The 26,103-nt window shown below is 40.5% G+C and overlaps 1 protein-coding gene across 4 annotated transcripts in view; it reads right to left on the minus strand.

The window, feature by feature from the left end:
* LOC129695557 (lysine-specific demethylase 4C-like) overlaps positions 1 to 26,103 on the minus strand; it is a 324,943-nt gene that overhangs the window by 2,089 nt on the left and 296,751 nt on the right. For all 4 annotated transcript variants that reach the window (XM_055632624.1, XM_055632625.1, XM_055632622.1 and 1 more), the window contains exons 20-21: positions 18,931 to 19,050; positions 6,335 to 6,427 (exon numbers count right to left, since the gene is read on the minus strand). In XM_055632624.1, the coding sequence (XP_055488599.1) occupies positions 6,335 to 6,427; positions 18,931 to 19,050 (213 nt within the window). The remainder of the gene's footprint in view (positions 1 to 6,334; positions 6,428 to 18,930; positions 19,051 to 26,103) is intronic.

Genomic DNA, 26,103 nt, shown 5'->3' on the forward strand with positions numbered 1-26,103 from the left:
GGTTAAAGTCCTTAATACACTGGGGAAGTTGTGAGAGAATGTTCTGGTAAATGAAAATTCACAGAACAAAAGACAAGCTAATATCACAAAGGGAGCATATACAGTAAAGGTAATAACAACTCGAATAGTAAAGTGTACAATACTTAACCTTATACCTCTTATTAGCATCATGGCAGGATAAAATAGTAAAGGTATAAAATTGGTTAGTTCTCTTTATGCATGCAGTATTCATTAAAATATAGATGAATTAATGTCATAAATAGCAAAAAATGGGAAACATCTGAAAGCTATTACGGAAACATGGTTGGAATATGGCCAAAGTTAAAAATGAAATATACTCTATTTATAAAAAGAGATGGGAAAATGAAGGAGGAATAGTGACTAACACGATAGGATGCAATAAAGGCTGAAAAACAGAGAGAAAAGGATCCCAGTGAAGATAATTATGTTGTTAGATCAGTACTGCTGGAACTAAGAAGCACACGAGGAGCAAAAAAAGATTGGTGGAAGTTACCCTTAGGTCTCTAAACATATGTTGCTCTATATTCAATCAAGTCCGTAAATTAGAGAATAGTGGCACAGTGGCATGGCGGTAGAGTTTCTGCCTTATAGTGCCAGAGAACTGCTATCGATCCTGACGATGGGTGCTATCTGTACGGAGTTTGTACATTCTCCCTGTGACCACATGGGTTTTCTCCAGGTGCTCCAGTTTCCTCCCACATTCCAAATACATACAAGCTTGTAGGTTAATTTGCTTCTATCAATTGTTAATTGTCCCTAGTGTGTAGGATTTGTGCTGGTGTATGGGGTGATTCCTGGTTGGCATAAGAATAGTCTTTCACATTGTACTCCTAAACTAAACCAAACAAGAGGTGCATATCACAAGGGCGATTCAACAATCATGTGGGACTTGCATCTGCACAGTCTTGGTAAATCAATGAACAATCATAGTATGGACTCTAGCAGTTTACATGAGATGGTTATTTATCCCAGTTAATTTATAGTGGAACCCAACCAAACCAAAACAGCAAAAAACGAAGTTCTAGAGGAATTCAGTGGACAAGATAGCATCTGTGGAGGGAAATGGACAGGTGACATTTCGGGTCAGGATCTGAAACAAAACGCCCATTTCCCTTCACTGACCCTGCCTGACCCACCGAATTCCTCCAGCACTTTTCAGATGCTGCAACTTAAGCAAAAACACTCTCTCACCTTCAAAATCAAAACTATTTATATTTGTTTTAGCATTCTGCACTGATGGAAAAAGAGACAAATCAATTAAGTTTCAGAGAGGGTGAAAGAAGTATGGGCAGGATAATAGGAATATCACTGATACGGGTGAGGTTAGGTCAAATCAGTTAATGGGGGAGGTGGACAGTTCTTTGTGTTGTAACATATAGGAGATCAGTGAGACATGTCCAGCAGGCCAGGCTGTACGAATGGAGAGAAAACCTTAGTGAAAAATTAGACTGGATGACATGCAGCAGAATGACTTGGAAGGAAAAGAGAGTTACTTAAAACTGGAGAATTGGATATTGAGTTCGGAAGGCAGCAACTTGCCCAGGTTGAACATGAGGCTGGTGGCTTCACTGTAACAGCGCAGGAGGCCACCAGCCGAAAGGTTAGAGCAGGAATAGGGGAATTAAAATGGCACGACCAACGATACCAGCGGCCCAAGGACTACAGCCAGCATGGAGAAGAGCCTACTCCAGCCCAACCCCGCTCCAACACCAGGGGAGCCCGTTCCCCTATGGGCCGCTACGGCGACAAGTGCCAGTTCGCCGACGGCCTGGCCGAGCTGCGCTCCCTCAGCCGCCACCCCAAGTACAAGATGGAGCCAAGCCGTACCTTGCACACCACCGGCTTCTTTCCCAACGGTACCCGCTACCACTTCATCCACAACCCCAAGGAGGAGTGAGGGCCCCGGCCTCACCTGCCGGCGCTCGACTGGGCTGCGCTGCGGGCGGCCTTCAGCCCCGACCTGGAGTTGGAGCTGGCCCGGACTCTGGGCTTGGGGCTGGGCAAGGGAGGGGGAGGAAGTTGCTGCTGCCGCCAGCATCACCAACACCACCAGCAGCTCCAGCGGGTGTCCGGCCTGCCCATGGCCGGCAGGAGCCCGTCCGCAGACTCTCTCCATCCAGGACGACTCCAGCAGCAGTGGCTCCGAAACGCCCACCTTCGAGCAGAATCTCAGTGTCGGACTGAGGGGAGGGGGGTGGTGGTGGAGGGCTGCCCGACCCCAACCACGGACGAAACGCAAGCCTGCACACAATGCAGCACCACGGTTGCCTAGACTGTTTTTAGCTATTGACCTGGGGCATGCGCAGTCAGAATACTGAACTCGCTTATAAATAAAATGCAGATCCTCCCTTCAGTGCATTGGTGACCGAATTGTGAACACCTAATGCAATACATTAGATTGGAAGAAATAGATGTGATTCACTGGTTTTAACTGCAAAGATTGCCCGAGTCCCTGGTAGTGGGAAAGAAAGAGGTGAAAGGATAGATTTTGCAGTTCCTGCACTTGCATTACAGCCTTCCGGACTCAAAGGGAAAGATGGGGTGGAAGATTGCAACCTTCACGTGATCCGCCCTGTTTCGACGAATGCAATCAACCCGGCGTGCACAATCAAATAAGATCAAATAGAACAAGTTGTCCTACAACTTTAGGCTGTGCACGCCATATGCAAGAAGAAGAAGAAGGGAAAGATCCCTTTGAAAGCCTGCAAAGGGAAGAAGAGTGTGTCTTGAGGTTGGAATCTTGTTGGGAATTGTGAAAGATAATTATTTGAATACAGAAGCTGGGAGCATGAAAGATGAAGACTATGGATTGTATCTGCTTCTGCCTCGAATTATCATTTTTTAAAGTGTTACATTGACAATTCTGGTAGATGCCCTATCACCAACATTTCCTTAATTCTCTCTCTGCAGCTTGAACCAAGTTTTTTCCTATTGAAGGAAGACAAAAATGCTGGAGAAACTCAGCGGGTGAGGCAGCATCCATGGAGTGAAGGAATAGGTGACGTTTCAGGTCGAGACCCTTCTTTAGACTGATGTGCGGGTGAGGGGAGGGGCGGGAAGAAGAAAGGAAAAGGCGGAGACAGTGGGCTGTGGGAGAGCTGGGAAGGGGAGGGGAAGGAGGGAGAAAGCAAGGACTACCTGAAACTGGGGGACTCAATGTTCCTACCGCTGGCGTGTAAACTACCCAAGCGAAATATGAGGTGCTGCTCCTCCAATTTGCGGTGGGACTCACTCTGGCCATGGGGGAGGCCCAGGGCAGAAAGGTCAGATGCGGAATGGGAGGGGGAGTTGAAGTGCTGAGCCATCGGGAGATCAGGTTGGTTAATGCGAACTTTGCGGAGGTGTTGGGCGAAGCGATCGCCAAACCTGCACTTGGTCTCACCGATTTAGACAGTTGACACCTAGAGCAGCGGATGCAATAGATGAGGTTGGAGGAGGTGCAGGTGAACCTCTGCTTCACCTGGAAAGACTGCTTCGGTCCTTGGATGGAGTCAAGGGGGGAAGGTAAAGCGACAAGTGTTACATTTCCTGCGGTTGCAATGGGAAAGTGCCAGGGGTGGGGGTAGTTTGGGTGGGAAGGGACGAATTGACCAGGGAGATAAAGAGGGAGCAGTCTCTGCGGAAAGCCGAAAGGGGAGGAGATGGGAAGATATGGCCAGTGGCGGGAACCCGTTGGAGGTGGCGAAAATGTCGGAGGATTATCTGTTATATGTAACAGCTGGTTGGGTGGATGGGGAGTGAGTGCGGAGCTACGGGATATAGAAGAGACACCGGTGAGAGCCTCATCTATAGTCGAAGAGGGGAACCCCTGTTCCCTAAAGAATGAGGACATCTCCGATGCCTTGGTTTGGAACACCTCATCCTGGGTGCAGATGCGGCGTAGACGGAGGAATTGGAAGTAGGGGATAGAGTCCTTACAGGAAGCAGGGTGGGAAGAAGTGTAGTCGAGATAGCCATGGGAGTCAGTGGGTTTGTAGTAGATGTCGGTCAGTAGTCTGTTACCTGCGATGCAGATAGTGAGGTCTAGAAACGGGAGGGAGATGTCGGAAATGGTCCAGGTGAATTTGAGTGACGGATGGAAGTTAGTGGTGAAGTTAGTTCCTATTGATAATGCTCGAATCGTTGAGTGCTTTTATCCAACATTTGTAGCTTTAACTCTGACACCTAAAATTCTGGAGCGATATATTTGATATATTTACAAAGCTTTTCAAGTCAAGAATAGAACCTAAACGGAATGGATTATATTTGGAATAATAATAGAAGATATCAATGCGTAAAGACCAAAACATTTTTTTTAATTATGGGTTAATAATTGGAAAGAAATTGATACTTAAATTTTGGAAAAATACAGCTATACCAACTGTTAAAATGTGGATTAGGAATATGATGGACATAGCACGCCTTGAAGAAATGAGACTCCGATTAATAGATAAATATGACCAATTCTTAAGGAGTTGATCTCCTTTCATCGACTTTTTGGAATCATGTGATGCAGCGGTACCGTAAAGATTGCTGATTTCAGTTCATGCCGCGGATAGATCTACATCTCCAAATACAGATTTGATAATTTCTCTTTTAAGGGGCCTTCTCTCCTATTTCTACTTTCCACTTTTTCTTTTTTTATATACACATTTCATGTTTTTCTATTCTCTACCATCTATTTTTCCTCTTTTTCCCCTTTCCATTGTTTTCTTTTTCTTGTCTTGCTTACTTCCTTTTCAAAACATAAAACTAGAGGTTGCACATAGAATGGATTACGGTATTACATAGTTGGCACCTAAAATTAGGTTCCACTGTATTGTTTTGTACTGTATTAACTTCTAATAAAATAAACAAAACAAAAAAAAAACTCTGACACCATGATGCCCCAAGGAACTTTACACATGAAAGATGACTAATTAAGCTTAAACCTGTGTAGTTTCAATAATTATTGGTTAAGGATGCTAAGCTGTTAACGAAATAGGTTCTTCCGGCTCAGGATTAGTGGAATCTCAGAAAGAGAAATGTTAACCATTTTGCTTTCCACGGATGCTGCCTGATCTTGTGAGTGTTTTCAGCATTTACAATTCCACAGATCCGAATTTACACCAATGGTTCCATGTGAGGAAGTGCAGCAGAATCAAATAAGTTTGCCTATGAATTATAGAAAAAGCTAAATAACATTAAAATGTGTTGAACACGGACAGTAGAATTTGAACATACAAAAGGGCAAAATGTTCACATTTTGTACGATGTTGAACTAGTTAAGACTCAGACAAAATCCTCAAGCCATAATTAACAAAGTCGATATGATGAACTACACAACCAATCGCAGAATACAGGTCATGATCAAGGTAAAGTAAAATTCTGTTAATCCGCACGTTTTGGGGCCATTAATTTACCTTGTCAGACCAGCAGGTTTGGAAGCTATTAATTTACCTTTCGGTTCATGATATACAAACTCTCTAGTTAAGCCTAGAAATTTTAAGGGAATGAGTAAATCCAGGGCCCAGATGGGTAGAAAGGAGCCCAGGAATCAGCAGAGGGATAATGATTATCAGAGTTTTGATAATACCCAGTTCTGCTTGGACCATAGAAGTGGCAGAATAGGGGCTCTGAGAAATAGAAGGACAAGTGCAGAGAAAAGCCATTGCATGCTTTTTAGTGTCAGAGCTAGGAGCTACAAGAAAGTTTGAACATATTGCAAAAACACTCTGAAATAGTAATCTTACGTGAAATTAAATAGTGAGATACAACAAAGAAACACAAATTCAGACGAGTAAATTTAAAATTAGGATATAATAGATTATTGACACTGACAGTCTATATTCACTAGTCTTAAAGGAAAAATGTGTGAAATAATTAGATATAACGGTGGGAGTAGGAGTACAGTGCTCATGTTGTTCTTGATGAATGCCAGTCAAACAAATGTGCCAGTCCTTGTCCTGTTCTCCTGAACCATCTTAACGCTTGGGGCAAAGATAGAAAAACATTGCTGGCATAACTCAGCATCTCTCAAGAAAATGGATAGGTGATATTTTGTGTCAGGACCATTCTTCAGACATCAATCCATTTTCTCCAGAGATACTGCCTGACTGGCTGAGTTACTCCTGCATTTTGTGTCTCTCTTTGGTATAAACCAGCATCTGCAGTTTCTTTTTATTACATATTGCTTAGTGCATATCAGTTTTTTAAGTACTGGAAAATCTAAATTTCACTACACTGAATGGTTCTGGGTCAATGCAGTGGGGTCAGTAAATAATTTGTCTTGTACACTGTTATTTTGCAAATTTTAGTCCATACAATGGTCAAAATATTTTATGAGTTTACTTACTAGTCGTGATTTAACCCGTTTTGGCAGTTCTTCATTTAACAGATAGACATCTTCACGTTTTACTACAAATTGGGAGCCATCTTCGAATTCAACCTGCAAAAGTGATTTTAGATTAGCTATGAGATTGATGACATGAACCTAAATCATTTAACTTTATATATATTATCTTGGATAATTTTCAATTCATGCACTATACAGAACATTGAACAGTACATACAGCTCAGGTACAGACCCTTTGGCCTACGATGTCTACGCCAACTATGATTTAAAGTTAAACTAATGCCATCTGCCTATACATAATCAATATCCCTCTAGTCCATGCCTCATCACAAGCCTGTTGAAAGGGTTCTTAAATATTGCTATTGTTCCTGCTTCTGAAACTTCCCCTGACAGAGCACCTACCACCCTTTGGCCAAACATGCCTTTAAAATCTCCTTTAAACTTTCTTGGTAATGCTCCTACCCAGTTTTTGACTTTACCATTCTGGGAAGTAGCCTCTGCCTTAACTAACTAAGTCTCTTCTTCTATTATACACTTGTAACAGGCCACTCCTCAGCTTCCTAATGCCAGCAAAAATAATCTGATTATCCAATCTCTCCTTACAGCTAATATTCTCAAATCCAGGCACCATGCAGGTGAATCTCTTCAGCACCCTTTCCAAAGCCTCCATGCCTACATCGTTCCTTCAATGTAGTGACCAGAACTGTACACAGCAGTCCAAAGTGGTCTAAACAAAGTTTTATACAGCTGCAACATGACTGTCCGAACTCTTGTACTGAATGCCTCAACCGATGAAGATGTCATGCCATACACCTTCTTCGCTGCCCGACACATTTGTATTACCACTTTATGGAGCTATGGATTTGAACCCCAAGATCCTTTTAGTAGATCAATATGCCTTAGGGACTTGCTATTAACTGTATACTTTCTTCTTGCATTTGATCTCCCAAAGTGCAGCACCTTACACTTGTCCAGATCAACGTCTATCTCCTCATATCTCTGGCCATATTTCCAATTGATCTTTAATCTCTTTACTTTAGTTTAGTTTAGAGATACAGCACAGAAATAGGCCCTTCTGCCCACCGAGCCCGCACTGACCAGCGATCCCCACACATTAACACTATCTTACACTAGGGACAATTTTACACTTATACCAAGCCAATTAACCTACAAACCTATACGTCTTTAGCGTGTGGGAGAAAACCGAAGATCTTGGAGAAAACCCACGCAGATCGCAGGTGGCGGCTGTGGCAGCGGGCGTCCGTCCGCGGGCGGCGCTGGATTTAAAACACAGCAGAGCCTGGGATCCGAGATCGCCAGAGTCGGAGCTCCAGCCAGCGCGGCCTGAAGACTTCGGGTGCCGCGGTCTCCGGGGAGGAAGCAGCCACTCATGACAATACCAAGCCGCTAAGGAGTGTTCACCCGACGCCGGAGTTCCAGCTTTCCGGCAAGAGGGCCAAAACATTGGACTTGGAGCGGAGGCTATAATAGGACCGACTATGGGTGAACAAGGGATGGGACTGGACTTTGCTGCCTTCCCCCACAGTGGGAACCATTGTGGGGGGATGTTTTTATGTTGTTAAATTCTTTAATGTGTTTTATTTTTATTCGTGTGCTGCATTGGCAAGTCAAATTTCACTACAACATTTGGTGTATGTGATAATAAATGTCCTTTGTAAACTGTAAATGTTTGTAAAGATTCTAGGTATAGCAAGAGGATATGGAGATAATTTAGCATAGCTAACAGAATGGATACCTATTTTAGTTACAACTTTCAAGGTTTTCTATTAATGGGTCTGATTTTCATATCAGCATTTGCTTTAAAAAAAAGCTGGGCTGTTGAATAGAACCTGCCCAGCATTCATTGTCTGGTCTTCACTCCATGTACAAAGATGTGTATAGAATGCAGAGTGAAGTGAATTTCATCCCTTTGTTCTGAATTCAGCTCCCAACAATATCAGGAACAGCTCCAATTTTATGTGGACTGGAACTCATATAATAATATGTATTCTCAAATTGTTCTTTTTATTTCCAGCCAAATTCCATAGCTCCATTTGCTGCTAAAAAATCATAATAACAAAGATTCATTCCAAAATGAACAAAACCATAAAACCATTAAAACACCTTACATTAATTTCTCAAGCATTTGTAGTTCCAACCGTACTTTTCTCACAACGTGAAATTAAATGTACTGCTTTCTAATAAAATTGAACATTTGATTGAGATATTTAGCATCAGGTAAAATAACAGAGATTGATGAAAAACATCCAGGTCAGCAACCGTACACTCATGCTACTATTTCAAACTCCATGAATTTTCATAAGGTTAAACATTGTTCAGATTTTCTGCACTTATTATTCCCTTTTTCCTCAAATTGAATTTTGGGCTACATTTACGTGATATTTTAAATGCAGGAGTAAAAGGCTTCCATATATTGTCCTAATATCTACATGCAGATGATAAATGTTATGATCTTGCCTTATCAGCATCACAGTAGTATAATTTACTCAGGTTAAATCACAGTGAACCCAGCTCCTGGTTTATCTTCACCCTAACCTACCATTTTGCCAGCATTCTATCGATCAGTCTTTTAAATCTTCCACAGCCATCAGGCTAGAGAAGTCCCAAGGCTCATTGCCCTCTGCAGAAAAAAAAATCTTTCCTCATCTCAATCTTAAATGGCCTACTCCTTACTCTCTGTGCCCCTGGTCTGAAAATTCACAGTCAAGGGAAATAACCTTCACTCTCCAATTTGTCAAGCCCTGGAAGAATTTTGCCAATGAGACATTTTATTTCGGTTTCTAACATTTCAAAATTATGAAAACAAAAAAAGTAATAAGATTGTTCAATATAGACACCTTAACACAGATTCCATCCTGGACACAAGTAACCATCCCTGACATACAACATTTTAGGCCACAAATTCCTTGTATGGAAGCAGCTGAGACGAATTGTCCTCTAAGGAACCACAACAAGCATATTATATGAAGGATTAAGGCGAAAAAAGATGAGACGCTTGCTGCATCGCATATTTAAAATTGTTCTAGATCTTTATCTCTGAGAATCTTATCAGTCCATTATTATTGTATTTCTGTGTCCTCCCTTTTCTTTATTACAGTGATCTTCTTAGTTTAACTTTGCCATTTGCTTAGCTATAAGATCAGGTCTAACTGCAGAGAAAGATCAGAAAAAGCAGCTAGGATAAAAAAAATAAAAATTGAATTTAGTATCTTAAATTTGATGCCATTTCACCGGGGTATTGGTATGTTGGGGTGGACGGTGGTTAGTATAAAGTAAGTAATATAAATATAGAGACGCAAGAGAATACAGATGTTGGAGGAACAGGTCGGCAGAAGGGACCAGACGGAAAAGTAATTTATCCATTTCCCTCCAAAGATGCCGCCTGACCAACAAGTTCCTCCAGTATTTTGTTTCTTTACTAATCTCATTGCATAGGAAAGGCTTAGAGGGATATGGGCTAAACGCAGATAGGTGGGATGGGACATGTTGGCCGGTGTGGGCAGTTAGACCTGATCTTATAGCTAAGCAAATGGCAAAGTTAAATTAAGAAGATCACTGTAATAAAGAAAAGGGAGGACACAGAAATACAAAGATAATGGATTGATAAGATTCTCAGAAATAAAGATTTAGAGCAATTTTAAATAGTGTAGATGGGACATGTTGGCCGGTGTGGGTAAATTGGGGTGAAGGGCCTGTTTCCACGTTGTAAGACTATGACTCTATGCTGTGGGAAGAGGAACAGAATACTTAGAATGTAAAGACCTGGATGATCAGCCATGATCATATCGAAAGGCTGAATAGCCTACACCTGCACCTATTTTCTATGTTTCTATGACCTTTCTCACATAGTACGGCTGAGGAATCCTTAGCCTTACCGATGAAAGCATCAGGTACAAAGTTATGGTAAACATTTAGAAAATAATAGTTCAGCCTCACCCAAAATATTCTGTCTGCTTTTTGTCGCACAACTTTAGTAAGGATGCCTTAGCCTTGGTGAGTGTGCAACGTTTTAAGATTGGTTTGCAAACATTAATTCAGAAAAGCTTTTGTAGAATAAATAACTTGCAGTGGTACATGGATAGGGAAAGTTTATAGGGATATGGGCCAAGCGCTGGCTGGTGTAGATGGAACATCTTGATCAGCGTGGGCAAGTTGGGCCAACGGGCCTGTTTCCATGCTGTATAATTCTATGATTGAAAGTGTAAATGGAAGATACAGATTTAAGATAACCACCAAAAAAAGACAGAAATTATAAGAGACAAATAATGTACAAAAATTGTGGTGCAATGCTCAAAGGGTCGTGAAAGGAGATTCAATTTTAACTTTCAAAAGGCAACTTTCATCAGCTGTAAGCTCTGGACAAAGAGTAAGAGAGTGGATCTCCTGAATTGTTCTGCTAAAGAGTCATCACTGGTACAACAGAAGCTGTGCTCTATGTTGCATTGTTTTGACCTTCTACTGTGCTTTTAAAGTAGAGAAGAGCCTGCTGTTATTTTATTGGGATGTTGAGTGAGAGGAGGATTGATTAGATAGACTAAGATACATTTAGTTAAATAGGTGGGCATGATGATAGAGAAGTGGAAACCTTCAAGCTGAGAACAGAATTTAGAGCCTGTGTGGTTTTTGCATGGCTATCAAGAATGAAAGAAAGCGACAGAGGAAGTGATAATTATCTACATCCACAGCAAAGGAGAGAAGGGTAAAGAAAGTCACAAGCAAAGAGGAAGGGTAAGACCGTAGGTATGAGACAGTAAGGGACTTGTTCAAATGGTGGAGGAAAGGGTGATGAGTGAAGAGTACTTGGGTTCTGACAACATGTAGTCAACAGCTTGATCAATTTTAAAGAATGGAAGGTTCACCAACTATACTTGTCAGGTCTATTGGTGACAGAAACCTGAATGAAGGAAAGTCAATTGATTGACCCGTTTCATCATATAGAATGCATCTGGCAGCTGTTTAATGTATTCTCTATTTTGAACGTGTGTTAAATCACAATATCTGCTAAGTAATTTTTCCTACAAAAATATATACAATCCAATTTTATTTGAACCTTTTCACTCTTGCTAATATTTGGAAATGGCATGAAATTATCTGGCAGCCACCAAAATAGGATATTTTGTCACAATACCAATTATTGATTTTCATTAGACTTTCATTTCCTTTCACACTTACCATGTCATTACAAAAAATACATACTATATCAGTACAAAAAAGAGTCACTGACACAAAAAGCTGGAGCAACTCAGCGGGACAGGCAGCATCTCTGGAGACAAGGAATGGGTGATGTTTCGGGCCCTTCTTCAGACCCAAAACGTCACCCATTCCTTCTCTCCAGAGATGCTGCCTGCCTGCTGAGTTGCTCCAGCTTTTTGTGTCTATTGTTGGTTTAAACCCTCCCCGTTGGATTGCAACCTTGTCGTGGTTGGGGAGCTTGTGTGTCTCAATGACCCCTAGAGCTATGCCAGCGGGAGATTTGTCTCCTGTTAGGGTCTCCCATGCTGGACAGGTCGAAGGGTAGAGGCGAGACGAAGAGCAATCCACTCCAGGTTGGAGGTTGAGCACAGGGCTAACAACCCTGTCTCGTAAAACAAATATGTTATGGAAACAGGAACTGAAGGAATCAACACTACTGAATGGAAGACCTTCGTTGCTGCCCTACATGCCAGGAGGCTTAATAGGCAGTAAGTAGTCGGTTTAAACCAGTATCTGTAGTCCCCTCTTACACAAAAAAGAGTCATACTGACTATTGAAACTGAACGAGAAAATCAGTAGAATAAAATGGCATCATGTTTTGGGACATCTGTAATGCTAGGAAAAGGAACAAATGCATGCATTTTTTAAGATATTGATGTAACTGATTGAGGTGAACTGGTCAAAAAATGTAAATGGAATTACTGGTTATTGTGAATATTATCATTCTCTCCAGAATCTAATAAAAATCACAATATTGTTGACAAATTAACGGTGCAAATATTTTCACACATATTACTACTGCAGCTATTATTTAGTGTATAGACCTTTAGTATCTGACAGAGATTCCGTATTTTTTAGTAAATCAACATAATTCAAATTAATTTTAAGCAATATTGGTTATTCAACCAAATAAAATTGATAGCTTCAGTAGGAACAAAGGATAATTCGTCTTTTGTATTTACATTACTTCTTTACAGCTTGCCCACATCCCACGAGTCAAAAATCAAAATTAATATATACTTCAAGCAAGACTCCAAGCACAATTTTCCATTTCAGTAAAGCTGGTTGTTTTCCATTTTGGAAAATAACTTTCATCACTTGTCTTTATTATAAACCAAAAATAGCAGCAGAAGAAAAACGCACCCCTTTGTTTAAATAAATTGGCTTAGAAGTGAATCACAGACATTATATTTTGATTTAAATCTTTTGTGTGACGCTTTTTTTTTTACAGGTTTCTCCAACTATCAATGTCAGAATTAATACTTAAAATTAGATTTTAAAAGCGTAATATTTTGTAATTAATGCGGTTCAATTAATTTAATAGGAAATTACAGAGCAATATACAACTTTGCCTGGAATCTCAATGCACTAATGCATTTATGAGAAAATATCACACAAAATAGTGCATACGTCTGAAAATAATATTTTAAAACATCTTTAGAACAAATTCCACATAATCATTGACAAGGTGGCAGTCCTTGGGCAATGTATTTACTGAACAAGTCAATCGCAATTGCTCAAAGATAACCTCCAAACTGGCTTCTTTATATTCTCTGATCAGCAAAATATAATTAACACTGCTGAATACAAATACTAAAACAATTATGAACTATTCTTTAAAACTTCTGTCTTTTCTGTCACGTCGGATTTTGATTAGAATCAATTTCCAAGACATGCACATGTTTTACTTTTGTTAGCAGAACTGATATTTAAAGAGATAAAGAAAATATTCTAAAACTGTCATTATAACACAAGTGTATGAATGTAGGTCTCGTGAAGATGGAAATGGTGAGGGATTAGCCTCAGTGCTAAACTGATGCTATCGAATGAGTACATTAATGTGAATATTACACTGATACATTGTAAGCAAATATGTACGATAGTGTAAAAAAATGCATGATAAGACTTGGAGTGATGTGGTTTTCTTTTGTGCTAGCTTTTGAACCAGTAATGAGACCCTCACATTCCAACAGCTAAAAACTTGGCATAGTCACACATATACAACAGGAGCTCGGGAGTACAATGGACTAAACCCACATGTCAGCAGTACCATAGCAACAGAAAATACTCTAACGCAGACAAAAGCTTCAACTGTAGTAATATCACAATGAATCCTGCACACAAGTATACACAAATGGGCTCTTGGATGCACAGGTTGTATGGTATTACAAACTGATGTGCAAATACAACTCTTAACAAATGTTTAATAAAGATTATGCACCCTTTTGTTAAATGGACCTCTATACGCTGTGCAGTAAATTTACAATAGAAACGGATTACATTGAAAATGTAACAGCACTTACATATTTTCCCATTTAGGTTACAGTTCTTTAAAAGAAAACCATTAGCAAATAATGACCAGGCACAGTGTAACTTTCTATTTAAATATGACCTGTTAAGTAGACAAACCAAAAAATGTTCATTGTGATTAATAATGAATTGCCAGACACAGTGTTGTTGTTGAACAGACCAGTGGTCTGAGTTTGTGGAATAATATGGACGGGGCATCAAACAAATATTTTTGACATTCTTTGAAAATTAGTCTTTTCCTTGTAGATTGATAAAGATACACAGCTGGAGAATAAATTGCTTGTTTATACCATTATTTTTTCAATTACAGTATGAACAAAATTATATGTGCTATAATTATCACCCAACCACTACTCCCTTTCTGCGCCAACATCCTAACGAAGTTCAAACAAATAACCTGTCATTCGTACCTTAGCTCACACTGGTCTAGTAAGGCATCCTCCCCCTCCCTCCCCCCCTGAAGTGGCAAGATGTGGCTACTATTTGGTGAGCAAGATGTTCTTTCAAACACTTACTCTCACCTGTCCTTTTAGAAACCATTACATTACAGAAGTGGTTTCTTCAAAGACAAATGCAAAAACGAAATGCTACATTTTTGTACAGAAAAACTCCCGAACTAAACTGCATTTTCAATCCTTGGCAAGATTCAAAGCTGGAGAGAGCACAAAAGATTGAAGATGTGACCTACATATGTTGCTCTCTTGTGACATCTAGTTACATGGTAAAATGCCAAGTAGGTTGTCACAATGTATTACCACAATGCGAATGCTATGCCAAGTTAACTGTGCAAAATCCTGGTAACTAATGCTGCCTGCGACATGCCTGTGCATAACACATTTGTTGAATTTGTAGCATCAAATGAATGCAATGAAATATTGTAATCTAACATACACACTGTATTCAGGCCTTCAAAGTCCGTGTACACAAAGACATTTTCTTAAAAACAGGGAAAGATTTTATTTCCTGAATCACCATATAATGTAACAATATCAGGTACTACAGTTCAATGCCACTTCAGGCAATCCTTACATGAATCAGTCCTATTCTCCCACTTATTTCCCTGTAACTTATCCCTCTCACATGCCCAACTATTCCCCTGGTTCTCCTGCCAGCACCTACGTTAGGGACAATTTAGAGTGGCCAATGGTTTCGTGAAGAACATGCAATCTCTGCAAAAACAATGCCCAAGGTAAGGATTGAACCTGGGTTGCTGGAACTGTACAGTGACACAGTGACTGCTCTGCTGTCCTCATAGTTCTGAGAAGTTTTGGGAAGCAACATCATTGTTAGTGATAGTTTACTTCAAATTCAAAACAAGCAGGTGCCCGATATCCAGGACTATAAATCCTTCTCATTATGGCTACTCTGTCTTGAATCAGTGATAACATATTTGTTTCTGAATCACAAGATCGATTGGTCAAGTAGAGTCCAGGATTTAACACACACTATAGGTTATCACGTTGTGCATTATAAGTATTATTCTGCATTGTTGGGGCATTGATGGAACTTTAGATAGGGTTTAGATCAGTATTTTCTGACAGCTCAGTTGGGCATTATTTTTTTTCACTATTTGAAGAAAGCTGAGAAATTAGATGAACATTATGTCATTGACGTCCGACACCACCCTTTGTATTATTTCAGTACTTCATTTGCCTGCAAAATTTATAGTGATGTCAATAATTAACCAGATGTAAAGGACTTTTTGGCTTCACTATTATCTGATGCTGTAATTCAGCCATTATTGTTAACTTATGCTCAGTCAGCACGCTTCCAACATTGCAGGATTTCACAGGCAGAGTGCTCACTGCTCACACACTCCTCTCAAAGTTAACACTGCTGTCTCCAAGGAAGCAGTTTGATTCTTGAGTTGTATGTGTGGAGTTTACATGCCCTCTCTGTGACCATATGAATTTGTCAAACATCGAAAATACATACTCATTGGATATTATGAATTTACCCTTCGTATAGTGATAAAAATAAATAAAAGGGGAGAAAAGATTGCAGCGGTACATGGAAATAAGGAGATTTTCTGGAAACTGGTATGGTGAGATGAGTCAATCAGTAGTGTCCTACATCCTAGTAAGTACCAATCTTTCCCCTGTTATTTTCCCCTTTATCCCCACAACCTTTTTAATCATGATCCAGTATTAACCTAGTCTAGAAAAATCAAAGGGCTACAGATGCTGGAAGTCTGAAATGAAATCAGAATTGCTGGAAACAGTCAGATGGTAAGACAGATTCCGTGGAAAGAGAAAAAGAGTCAATATTTCAGGATCAAGATCCTTCGACAGATCATTAAAAAAAAAAATAGCTTTGTTGCTCGGAGCAATATATAGAGGCGAATTGACCTTTGGGATGTGGGAGGAAACCAGAGCACCCAGAGAAAACCCACATGGCCACAGGGAGAACGTGCAAAATCTACACAGACAGCACCTGAAGTCAGGATCGAACCCGGATCTCTGTTCGATCTGTTGTGAGGCAACAGCTTTTCCAGCTGTGACACTGTGCTGCCCTTGTGCCACTATGCTACCATTCAGAGAGAGAAATGAAACAAAGGGACATGTAAAAGCAGGTCAGAGCTGTTCCCAAGACCTTAACAAAATAATTCTAGAAATGCCTAAAGTATCACTTACTTTCTGTGGAGAAAGAAAAATTACTGAGCTAATATTGCAAGCAGATACCAATGCAGTGGAAAGACACAAAATGCTGGAGTAACTCAGTGGGACAGGCAGCATCTCTGGATAGGAGGAATGGGTGACGTTTCGGGTTGGGACCCGAAAAGTCACCCATTCCTTCTATCCAGAAATGCTGCCTGTCCGGCTGAGTTACTCCAACATTTTATGTCTCTCTTCAGTGTAAACCAGCATCTGCAATTCCTCCCTACACACTACCAGTACAATGGAATATCTGAAATTTGAATTCTGAGAGCTGCAAAATGCCCAGATGCAAGATGAGCAGTTGTTCCTCAGGGTTACATTTGGCCTAGTTGTAGGGCACAGACAGAGAGGTCAGAGGAGGAATTGGGAATCAAAGTGAGAGTCATTTAGAAGCTCAGGGTCACTTTGTAATAGTGAAAGGCTTCGGAAAGCGTGGACGTGGAGAGGATGTTTCCGCTAGTGGGAGAGTCTAGGACCAGAGGCCACAGCCTCAGAATGAAAGGACGTACCTTTAGAAAGGGGACGAGGAGGAATTTCTTCAGTCGGAGGGTGGTGAATCTGTAAAATTCATTGCCTCAAAGGCTGTGGAGGCCGTCAATGGATATTTTTAAGGCAGAGATTGATGGATTCTTGATTAGTGCAGGTGTCATGGGTGACGGGAGAAGGCAGGAGAATGGGGTTGAGCAAGAAATATAGATCAACCATGGTATAATGGCAGTGTAGACTTGATGGGCCAAATGGCCAAATTCTGCTCCTATGAACTTTGTTGTTAAACCAATCTGCTTTTGCCTTCTCCAAGTGTCAGCTAATCACTTCCCCCAGATTTAACTGATTAGATCCAAGAGCCTTCTCTCCTCCCCTTCAGCATTTCAAAGGGGCATTCCTTATGTCACTCACCGGTTCACTTGTCTATCTCCTATCATTCCCCATCACATTTAAATTACAATAATTGCAGGCAATTAGCTAGTCGGTCTTTTTGATATGCACACGCGTTCCATGCCAAGGGCCATATTTTGAAGTGTGGAGCAGAGTTACAGCAGGATGGTTAAAAAAACCCAAGTCAACCTTCAAGAAAGGCAACATCTGCCCTTTCACCTCCTCCCTTTCCACCATTCAGGAAATTTCCTGTCACTTTAATTCTTCATCCCACTCTAATATTTCTGTCCATGGCCTCCTGTACCAGTTCCAGGAGCCCCATTGAAACCCTGAGCAACAGCACCTAATTTTCCGTGTGGACATGTTGCTGCTTTCTGGATTCAAAACTGAATTTCAGATGTTGTTTTTTTTGTTTTGTTTGTGCAAGAAATGACAAGTTCTGCTGTGAAATTATAGACACTTGCAATACGAGCTCATTTTTCTCTGTCTCTGCAGACACTGGCTATTTTACTGGTCATTTCTAGCATTCTCTTTAGTTTTTCAGTTCTGACTTGCAACAGCTTTCACACGTCCATTTGTTTATTGCCTTTCTCGCAATGCTCACAGTATTCTATCAATCAACCTTCTCAATAACAGAGGGTATCAACAAACCTTCTCATTAACAGAGGAATTAGCTTAGTAACCCTCGACTCACCCTATTGAAGATACACCCTGCTTAGCCATCCTTCCCCAACTCCCCACACTTAAAACTTGTTTTCTCATTCTCTCAGTTCCAATAAAGGGTCTGAAAATTAAATATGTTTTCTTTCCACGGATGCTGCTTGACCTGGTGAATGAACACATAATCCTGCCCACATGGTCATTTCACTCCCTTCATCGGGGAGAAGGTATAAGGAGCCTGAAAACTGTAAAATCTAGATTGAAGGGCAGGTTCTTCCCAACAAGCAAAGACTATTAAATACTGCAACCTCTAACTAAGCGCCTGACTACATAAGCTTTGTACTATTACATTGTACTATTACTGTGTGCTTTTATATTCATATTGAACGGTTTTATTTTTTTATTATGGTGTTTAAGATTACTGTGTTTACATATCTGTTATGCTGCTGCTGCAAGTAAGAATTCATTTTCCTATCACAATAAAACACTCTTGACTGTTGAATGCTTCCTGTAATTTTTTAATTATTTTTAACCATCCTGCTCTAACTGCTCTATACTTCAAAATATGTCCCTTGGCATAGAACAAGTGTACACGACATCAAAATTATCATCTGGCTGGTGGCATGCAATGATTGTACTTTAAACCTTTTCATACTGAACATTTATAATTGATCAATATAAAAAGTATTTGCAAATTGAAACAAGTTTCACAAATACATTAAATCATTCAATAAAGAATTATGTGCACATTGTTTTGCTAACTTTGGTCTGGACAGAACAAAGTAACAGGCGGATTCTCTAAAATCAATCAACCCACACATAAGTCATTCAAAAATGTAAATATTTGTCATGACTGGAACCGTGCCAAACATTACTTACCTGGTACATGTAAATGATGTTAGATGATACAAATTTGGCACCGTAGAGTAGTCCATCAGTCCATCTCACCTGGACGACTTCTCCCTCTGCTGGAGGACCAAGCTCCAAGCAATTTTTACTCTACAAAAGTCAAGAAAAAAAATAACATGTTTTTTATTGTTATTAACATGCCACTCATAACCTTGTATCACAACATTAGAGTGAAATATTTGAGATAAAATTGAAAGGGGCACTACACTCTAAAGGTCCTGTCTCACGATGCGAGTTTACCCAAGAGCTCTCCCGAGTTAAAAAAAAAATCAAACTCGTGGTACATAATCACAAGTATTTTTTTACTCTTGGAAAATGTTCACACTGTTGAAAAAACTTCACGAGTTACCGCGTTTCCCGAGTACCTGCCGTTAGCAATACGAGCCGCTACAAGACATCCACGAGCTCCGGCGTACCCGCTACGTAATTCTACGTACTTACCACGAGTTAGATTTTTTTTTTTTTTAACTCGGGAGGGCTCTTGGGTAAACTCGCATCGTGGGACAGGGCCTTAAGATTTTGAAATAATAGATTATGTGTCAAAAGCACACTTTGATTGTTCAACATCTGTATACACATAAACATCTCATACAATAAAATAACAATCCTTTTATTGTTGCAGCCTCTCATGCCACCAGCTTTTCCCTGCCCCAGCTTCGATCTCCCCTTAGAATGCCCTCAATAAAAAACTAAAACATTGACGCAAATGATACAATCCAACAATTTAAGCTACATAAAATCTTCAGGTAAAGATATGGGATGTACAGTGTCTGATTGAATCTTTGTAAAAAACCCAGAAAATATTGGGAGTACTTTGTATAAGAAGGAATTGCAGATGCTGGTTTACACCGAAGATAGACACAAAATGCTGGAGTAACTCCAGCACCGCAGAGACTCGCTGAAGATAAGAATAGGTGATGTTTCGGGTCGAGATCCTTCATCAGACTGAGTCTCTGAGATGCTACCTTATCCGCTGAGTTACTCCAGCATTTTGTGTCTATATTGGGAATACTTTGTTGAACTTTCATTAGGTTACCTTCATAAATATTGCATGGTTTGCTGAACCACTGTTTCTGTTATTGTATTGGAGTTACAACATATTCAGTATTTTGCTTTAAGCTAATAACTGCATCAGTCTCTTTCATTTGAAAATTCACCGCAATCAACATTTCCTGCAGCTTCAAGCAGGTTCTCCTTTATGTACACACAGAGGTTTACCATATGGGACTTGTTCTTGATGACATAAGATGAAAAATGCTATGAATGCTGCGGAGTGGACAGCCACACCTACATGTTTAACCAGAATAATATAAACTGTGGATTAGTGCTAGTGGTCTCACCAGTTATAACTAATTCCAGGCAACCCCTGCAACATGGCCTTTCGGGTTATGGAAATTTGCCCTTAAGAATCCAATAACTACCCTAAAATGTGTCATACCCCTAGAATAAAATTCACTCAAGCAATTTAAGTGGAAATAATTAAATAAAACACAATGGTTTTTTCAACTCGTGTTTCTTAACGGATGCACAAATATTGCACTCGGAAAAAACAGGATATGGACCGTTTTATAGTAACGCACCTCCTCCATTACACGGAGCTTGCCTGTACTAATGTTTATAGGATGAGCCATAAAATTAATCCAGTCCATGTACTGGCCCTCAATGAAGCTTTGATTCTCAAGAACTGGAATTTATTCTGAAACAGCCCTCACGGGTGATTACAAACAATGAAGAATAGTTCTCCAAACCTCTGGAAGTCTTTCGTTGTAGAACATGATTGGTTATTGACTTTCCCCTGGCTCTCAGTCTGAAGAAGGGTCTCGACCCTAAACGTCACCCATTCCTTTTCTCTGGAGATGATGTATGACCTGCTGAGTTACTTCAGTTTTTTGTGTCTATCATGGGTTATTGATTGTCCCCCCCTCACCAAAACCAGTCCTTACACACAGTGAGGTGCAAATGATTCAGAGAGTAAAGAGCAGATTGTCTGACATGAAACACATCATTTTTATAATACATTAGCTGGTTCACATGATGTTTCATTAAATCGATGCAGGAATATCGCACATGAGAAGATAATAACAAACATCTTATATATCTCCACAACTTAGTACAGTGCAAAGAACAATGTACACTTGAACAGTATGCACCAGATTGCACAATTTCAAGCTGAAAAATGCAAAAGCTCCATACAATGTTTCTGTGTCGTATATACTTTGGAAACAATTTATTCTGAATGTTCTTCAAGTAAGAGGCGAAATGCTTGTAACAGGTGCAACAGCTGACTGTTGAAGACCTTACGATTGTAGCAGATAACAAAGTGGGCCCTGGGGATTTATCAGCCTTCAGTCCCATCAGTCTATCAGTCTACACAACACAATTTCCTGCCTAATGTGAATCTCTTTCAGTTCCTCCGCCACCCTAAATCCACTGGCCACTAGTACATCAGGGAGATTGTTTGTGTTCTCCTTAGTGAAGACGGATCCAAAATACCTGTTCAACTCATCTGCCATGTCCTTGTTCCCCATAATAAATTCACCCTTTTCAGTCTTAAAGGGTTCAACTTTGGCCTTAACTAGTTTTTTCCTCTTCACATAGGTAAAGAGATATCCTCCTTTATATTCTTGGCTAGCTTACCTTCGTACCTCATCTTTTCTCCCCGTATTGCCTTTTTAGTTATCTTCTGTTGCTCTTTAAAAGTTACCCAATCCTCTGGCTTCCCGCTCATCTTTACTATGTTATATTTATTTTATTTTATTTTTATACTCTCCCTGACTTCCCTTGTCAGCCACGGTCGCCCCTTACTCCTCTTGGAATCTTTCTTCCTCTTTGGAATGAATTATTCCCTCTATGGAATGTATTATTCACAGAAATACCTGCCATTGTTGTTCCACTGTCATCCCTGCTAGGGTATCTTTCCAGTCAACTTTGGCCAACTCCTCCCTCATGGCTCCATAGTCCCCTTTGCTCAACTGTAATACCGACACCTCCAACTCACCCTTCTCCCTCTCAAAAGTATTCACCTCCCCTATCCCCCCTCTCACATCTAGATTTAATTTGAAATGCAGATCTAGGCTCCCCAGTCTAGCTTGCTCAAGCCCCCAGTGAGAGGATAAAAATGACCAAAAAAAAGAAATAATATTTAAGAGTATAGTCAGCACTATAGAAATAATATTTAAGAGTATAGCCTGGCTCTACTGTGGAATGTAATTAGGAATGTAATTTAGCCTAACCTAATCCAATTTAAAGCATAAATATTGCATTCAAGTGTAAGTTAAAAGACTCGCTACAGTATGCACCAGATTGCACAATTTCAAGCTGAAAAATGCAAAAGCTCCGTACAATTGGGAGGGGGGCATCCTCGGGCTTGGTCTCTCGCAATTTCTCACTCCCAACTCACCCAATGTTGGCAGCCCTGCTTAATGTACCTTACTTACCGAGTGTAGGCAAGTGGAGGTTTCATTGAAAAAGGCTGGAACTATTGGTATAGACCACAGATCAATGCTCAGTTCAGTCATATGGACTGTGCAGGATTCAACATCAAATGATATATATATATTTGCAAAGTGTGTATCATGTTCATGCAGCAATTATTTCAGGAAATACGAATCTCTGTTAATCCTTTGCTGGTACATTGCCAGGAGGAAGTTAGCAATCAAGGAGCATTTGTCTCACTTTCAATTATGATTTAGGCACCCCTGGGATGCTCGCACCACTTAGCATATCCTTTGCCTAAATGAGGGAATTGTTTAACAAAAATGACTCAAACTAAACTATTTGTCAGAGTAAAATCTTCAAACTGCTGCCAATACTTAACATAGAGGATACAGAGTGGAAGAAAAATGGACTATGCTGTCTATGCATCCTTCCAGACGGCCGACGGGAAAGACTTGGCTCAGTGTTCAGAGCTGCTCAGTCAAGAAAGGCTTTTTTGGCTCTTTTGTGTTATTTTGGAAAGGTGGTGGGGATATAAAGGGTGAGGGGGGTGGGGTGGGGTTTAGAGCAATGAGAAACCCAAACATGGTTCACTGTTAAGCGAATCAACAAATGCATCCCTGTAAGGCAACAAACAGATTTTATAAATAAATCAACATTTAACAGCAGACATTTATCAATGCTACTGAAGATTTTGTTTTCATAGAAGTAGAATTTACAGGTTGCACACTTGCCCTTGGCTGCTCATTTTTAATTAGCTACTGCACAGTAGCAGAAGATGTGATGTCCACCATAGGCATCCGATACCTGTGTGTACAGGATTAGCAGCTGAGGGTCACATGTTTCATTAACCACTCAGAGTGATGGCGATGGAGTCAGAATTTGGGGAGAGAGGGGGAGGAGGGGGGGGGGGGGGGGGGAAGGAGGGGGGGGAGGGGGGGGGGGGGGAGGGGGGAGGGGGGGGGAGGAGGAGGAGGAGGAGGGGAGGGAGGAGGAGGGGGGGGGGAGGAGGAGGGGGGGGGAGGAGGAGAGAGAGAGAAGGGGGAGCGGGCGGGCAGCCCCGGGCGACCAGGTAACTTTACTCGCAGCGCGTGGAACACAGCGTGCACACCCATTGTGACATCATCACGTCATCAGCCAAAGCCAGCCGGTTTTATTTTGATTAATAACTCGAGAAATAATGCATGAATTTTTCAGATCAGGCAATTTTGGACTCCACGGGATAAATCTCTATCGAAATATGTAAAAATGGTACCGTTACCGCGTCATTTTTTCGAGAAGATGTGATCACACACAAACAAATAAATAAAGAAATACACATGCAAGATCAGAGTTTTATAATTATAAGGATAGTCCATGACGAACTCCGCAATATCAACAATACGAAAGAGATTTTTTACATCTGCAAACTTACTCCTCATACCCCATATCATTACATCTGTATCATTAATGTAATGGTCCTAGTAGCAATCCTCCACCATAACCCCCTGTCTCCGATTTCCAAACCAGTTTTAGGTCCAATTTACCAAATTGTCTTGGATCCCATGGCTCTAAATGTCTCCCGTCAAACCTTATCAAAGCCCTGATCAAGGTACACCTGGTCTGCAAGAGCCACACCGCTCTCATCAATACATTTTCATACCTCTTTAACTAATTCAATCAAATTGGTTAGACAGGATGTCCCCTTTTATCTAATTCATGCTGAATATCTTTGATTCACTTCTGCTCTTCCAAGTATAAATCAACCCAATAACTTCCTGTAATTACCTGGCTTATCCCTACTGTCCTTTAAAAAATATAGGTTCCACATTTGCTGTCCTAGAGTCACCTGCATCTCAGCTTAAGGCCAACAAAGTTATAAAAATATCCTAGTAGACTTCCCTTGTCTTCCGTCACAACCTGGGATACATCACAGAGTCATGGTGAGTGTCCACCTTTTAGTTTCCTAAGACATCTAATACCTTGCGTTTAATGATAACAGTTTCACAATTCCCCACCTGAATTCTTTAACTGCAATGCTCTTCTACTTTGTGAATATAGAGGAGAAATATTAATTTAATACCCATGTCCTCTGGCTCCATGCTCAGATTGCCATTCTAGCACCTCATGGTCCCAACTCTTTTCCTGCTTACCCTCTTTCCCTTAATATATGATAAAATGTTTTGGGATTTCCCTTAATCTTGTCTGCCAGTGTTGCTCTTTGCTCTTCTACTTCCTTTTGATACCCCTGAACTTGCTGACTTTATGTTTTACCCACCTGGAAACACTCATTATTTCACTTTTGAGTATCTCCCAGTTGTTGAATGTGGACCTACCGACACATGCTGCTCCTAATCTACTTTTGCTCTGTCTTGTCCTATGATATTGAAATCAGCCTTTGCCCAATTCAACATTTAATTTCCAGACCATCCTTATCCCTTTCCATGACCACCCTGAAACTTGGTCATTATGGCGAAAATGTATTCACATGGGCACTTTAATCACTTGGTTGGCTACATTCCCACGGGTTAGGTCCAATAGTTCTAACAACGCACTGACTCAAAAGAATTTCCTGGACATCCTTTGAAAATGTCACCCCTTTATATGTTTCACACAAAAGGAAATACGTAAATAATTGCATCACAAATGTGAAATCGTATGTTTGAAGACTTAAGTTATAGTCATACAGTGTGAAAACAGGCCTTTTGGCCCAACTTGCCCATGCTGACAAAATGCCCCATCTACACTTATGCCACTTTCCCGGGTTTGGCCTATATCCTTCAAAACCTTTCATATCCATGTACCTGTCCAAATGCCTTTTAAATGTTGCTATAGTACTTGCTATGTAGACTTGATGGGATTAAATGATGAAATCTGTGTTACCATCAAGACGATCCTTACCAACTGCATCACAGTATGGTATGGCAACTGATCTGTCTCCGACCAGAAGGCATTGCAGAGGGTGGTGAAAATTGCCCAACGCATCACCGGTTCCTTGCTCCCCTCCATTGAGTCTGTCCAAAGCAAGCGCTGTCTGCGGAGAGCGCTCAGCATCGCCAAGGACTGCTCTCACCCCCCAACCATGTTTACCCTCCTACCCATCCGGGAGGCGCTACAGGTCTCTCCGTTGCCGAACCAGCAGGTCGAGGAACAGCTTCTTTCCGGCGGCTGTCACTCTACTCAACAACGTACCTCGGTGACTGCCAATCACCACCCCCCCCTCCCCCGGACACTTATTATTATTTATTCAAATCGTTTGCTATGTCGCTCTTCCAGGGAGATGCTAAATGCATTTCGTTGTCTCTGTACTGTACACTGACAATGACAATTAAAATTGAATCTGAATCTGAATCTGAAGACACTTTTTCACGCATATAGCAAAAGCATTTTTCATGTAAAAGGCAATGACACAATCCCATTTTCTGTGATTAGTAAGTTTCTACATTACTAGTTATTAAGCACAGATTTACCCTTGCTAATTTCAGAAACTAGAATTCCTAGGATGTTAAAAGCCAGTGCATATGGTAACCATTTTGCATTTTAACAGTATGGCAAATTATCCATATACACCAATACTATATTATTGCTTCACACAGTCTCCACCTAATACAGATAATATTGCTAGTTAAAGAATATACTTTTTACTTTTACTTCATTAATTTATTGAACATGTTAAAAAACACAAACACAAATAAACTTGTAAGCAATAAAAAAAGAAAATAAAACACA

Source organism: Leucoraja erinacea, chromosome 3, assembly GCF_028641065.1.
Source record: "Leucoraja erinacea ecotype New England chromosome 3, Leri_hhj_1, whole genome shotgun sequence".
Taxonomy (NCBI): domain Eukaryota; kingdom Metazoa; phylum Chordata; class Chondrichthyes; order Rajiformes; family Rajidae; genus Leucoraja; species Leucoraja erinaceus.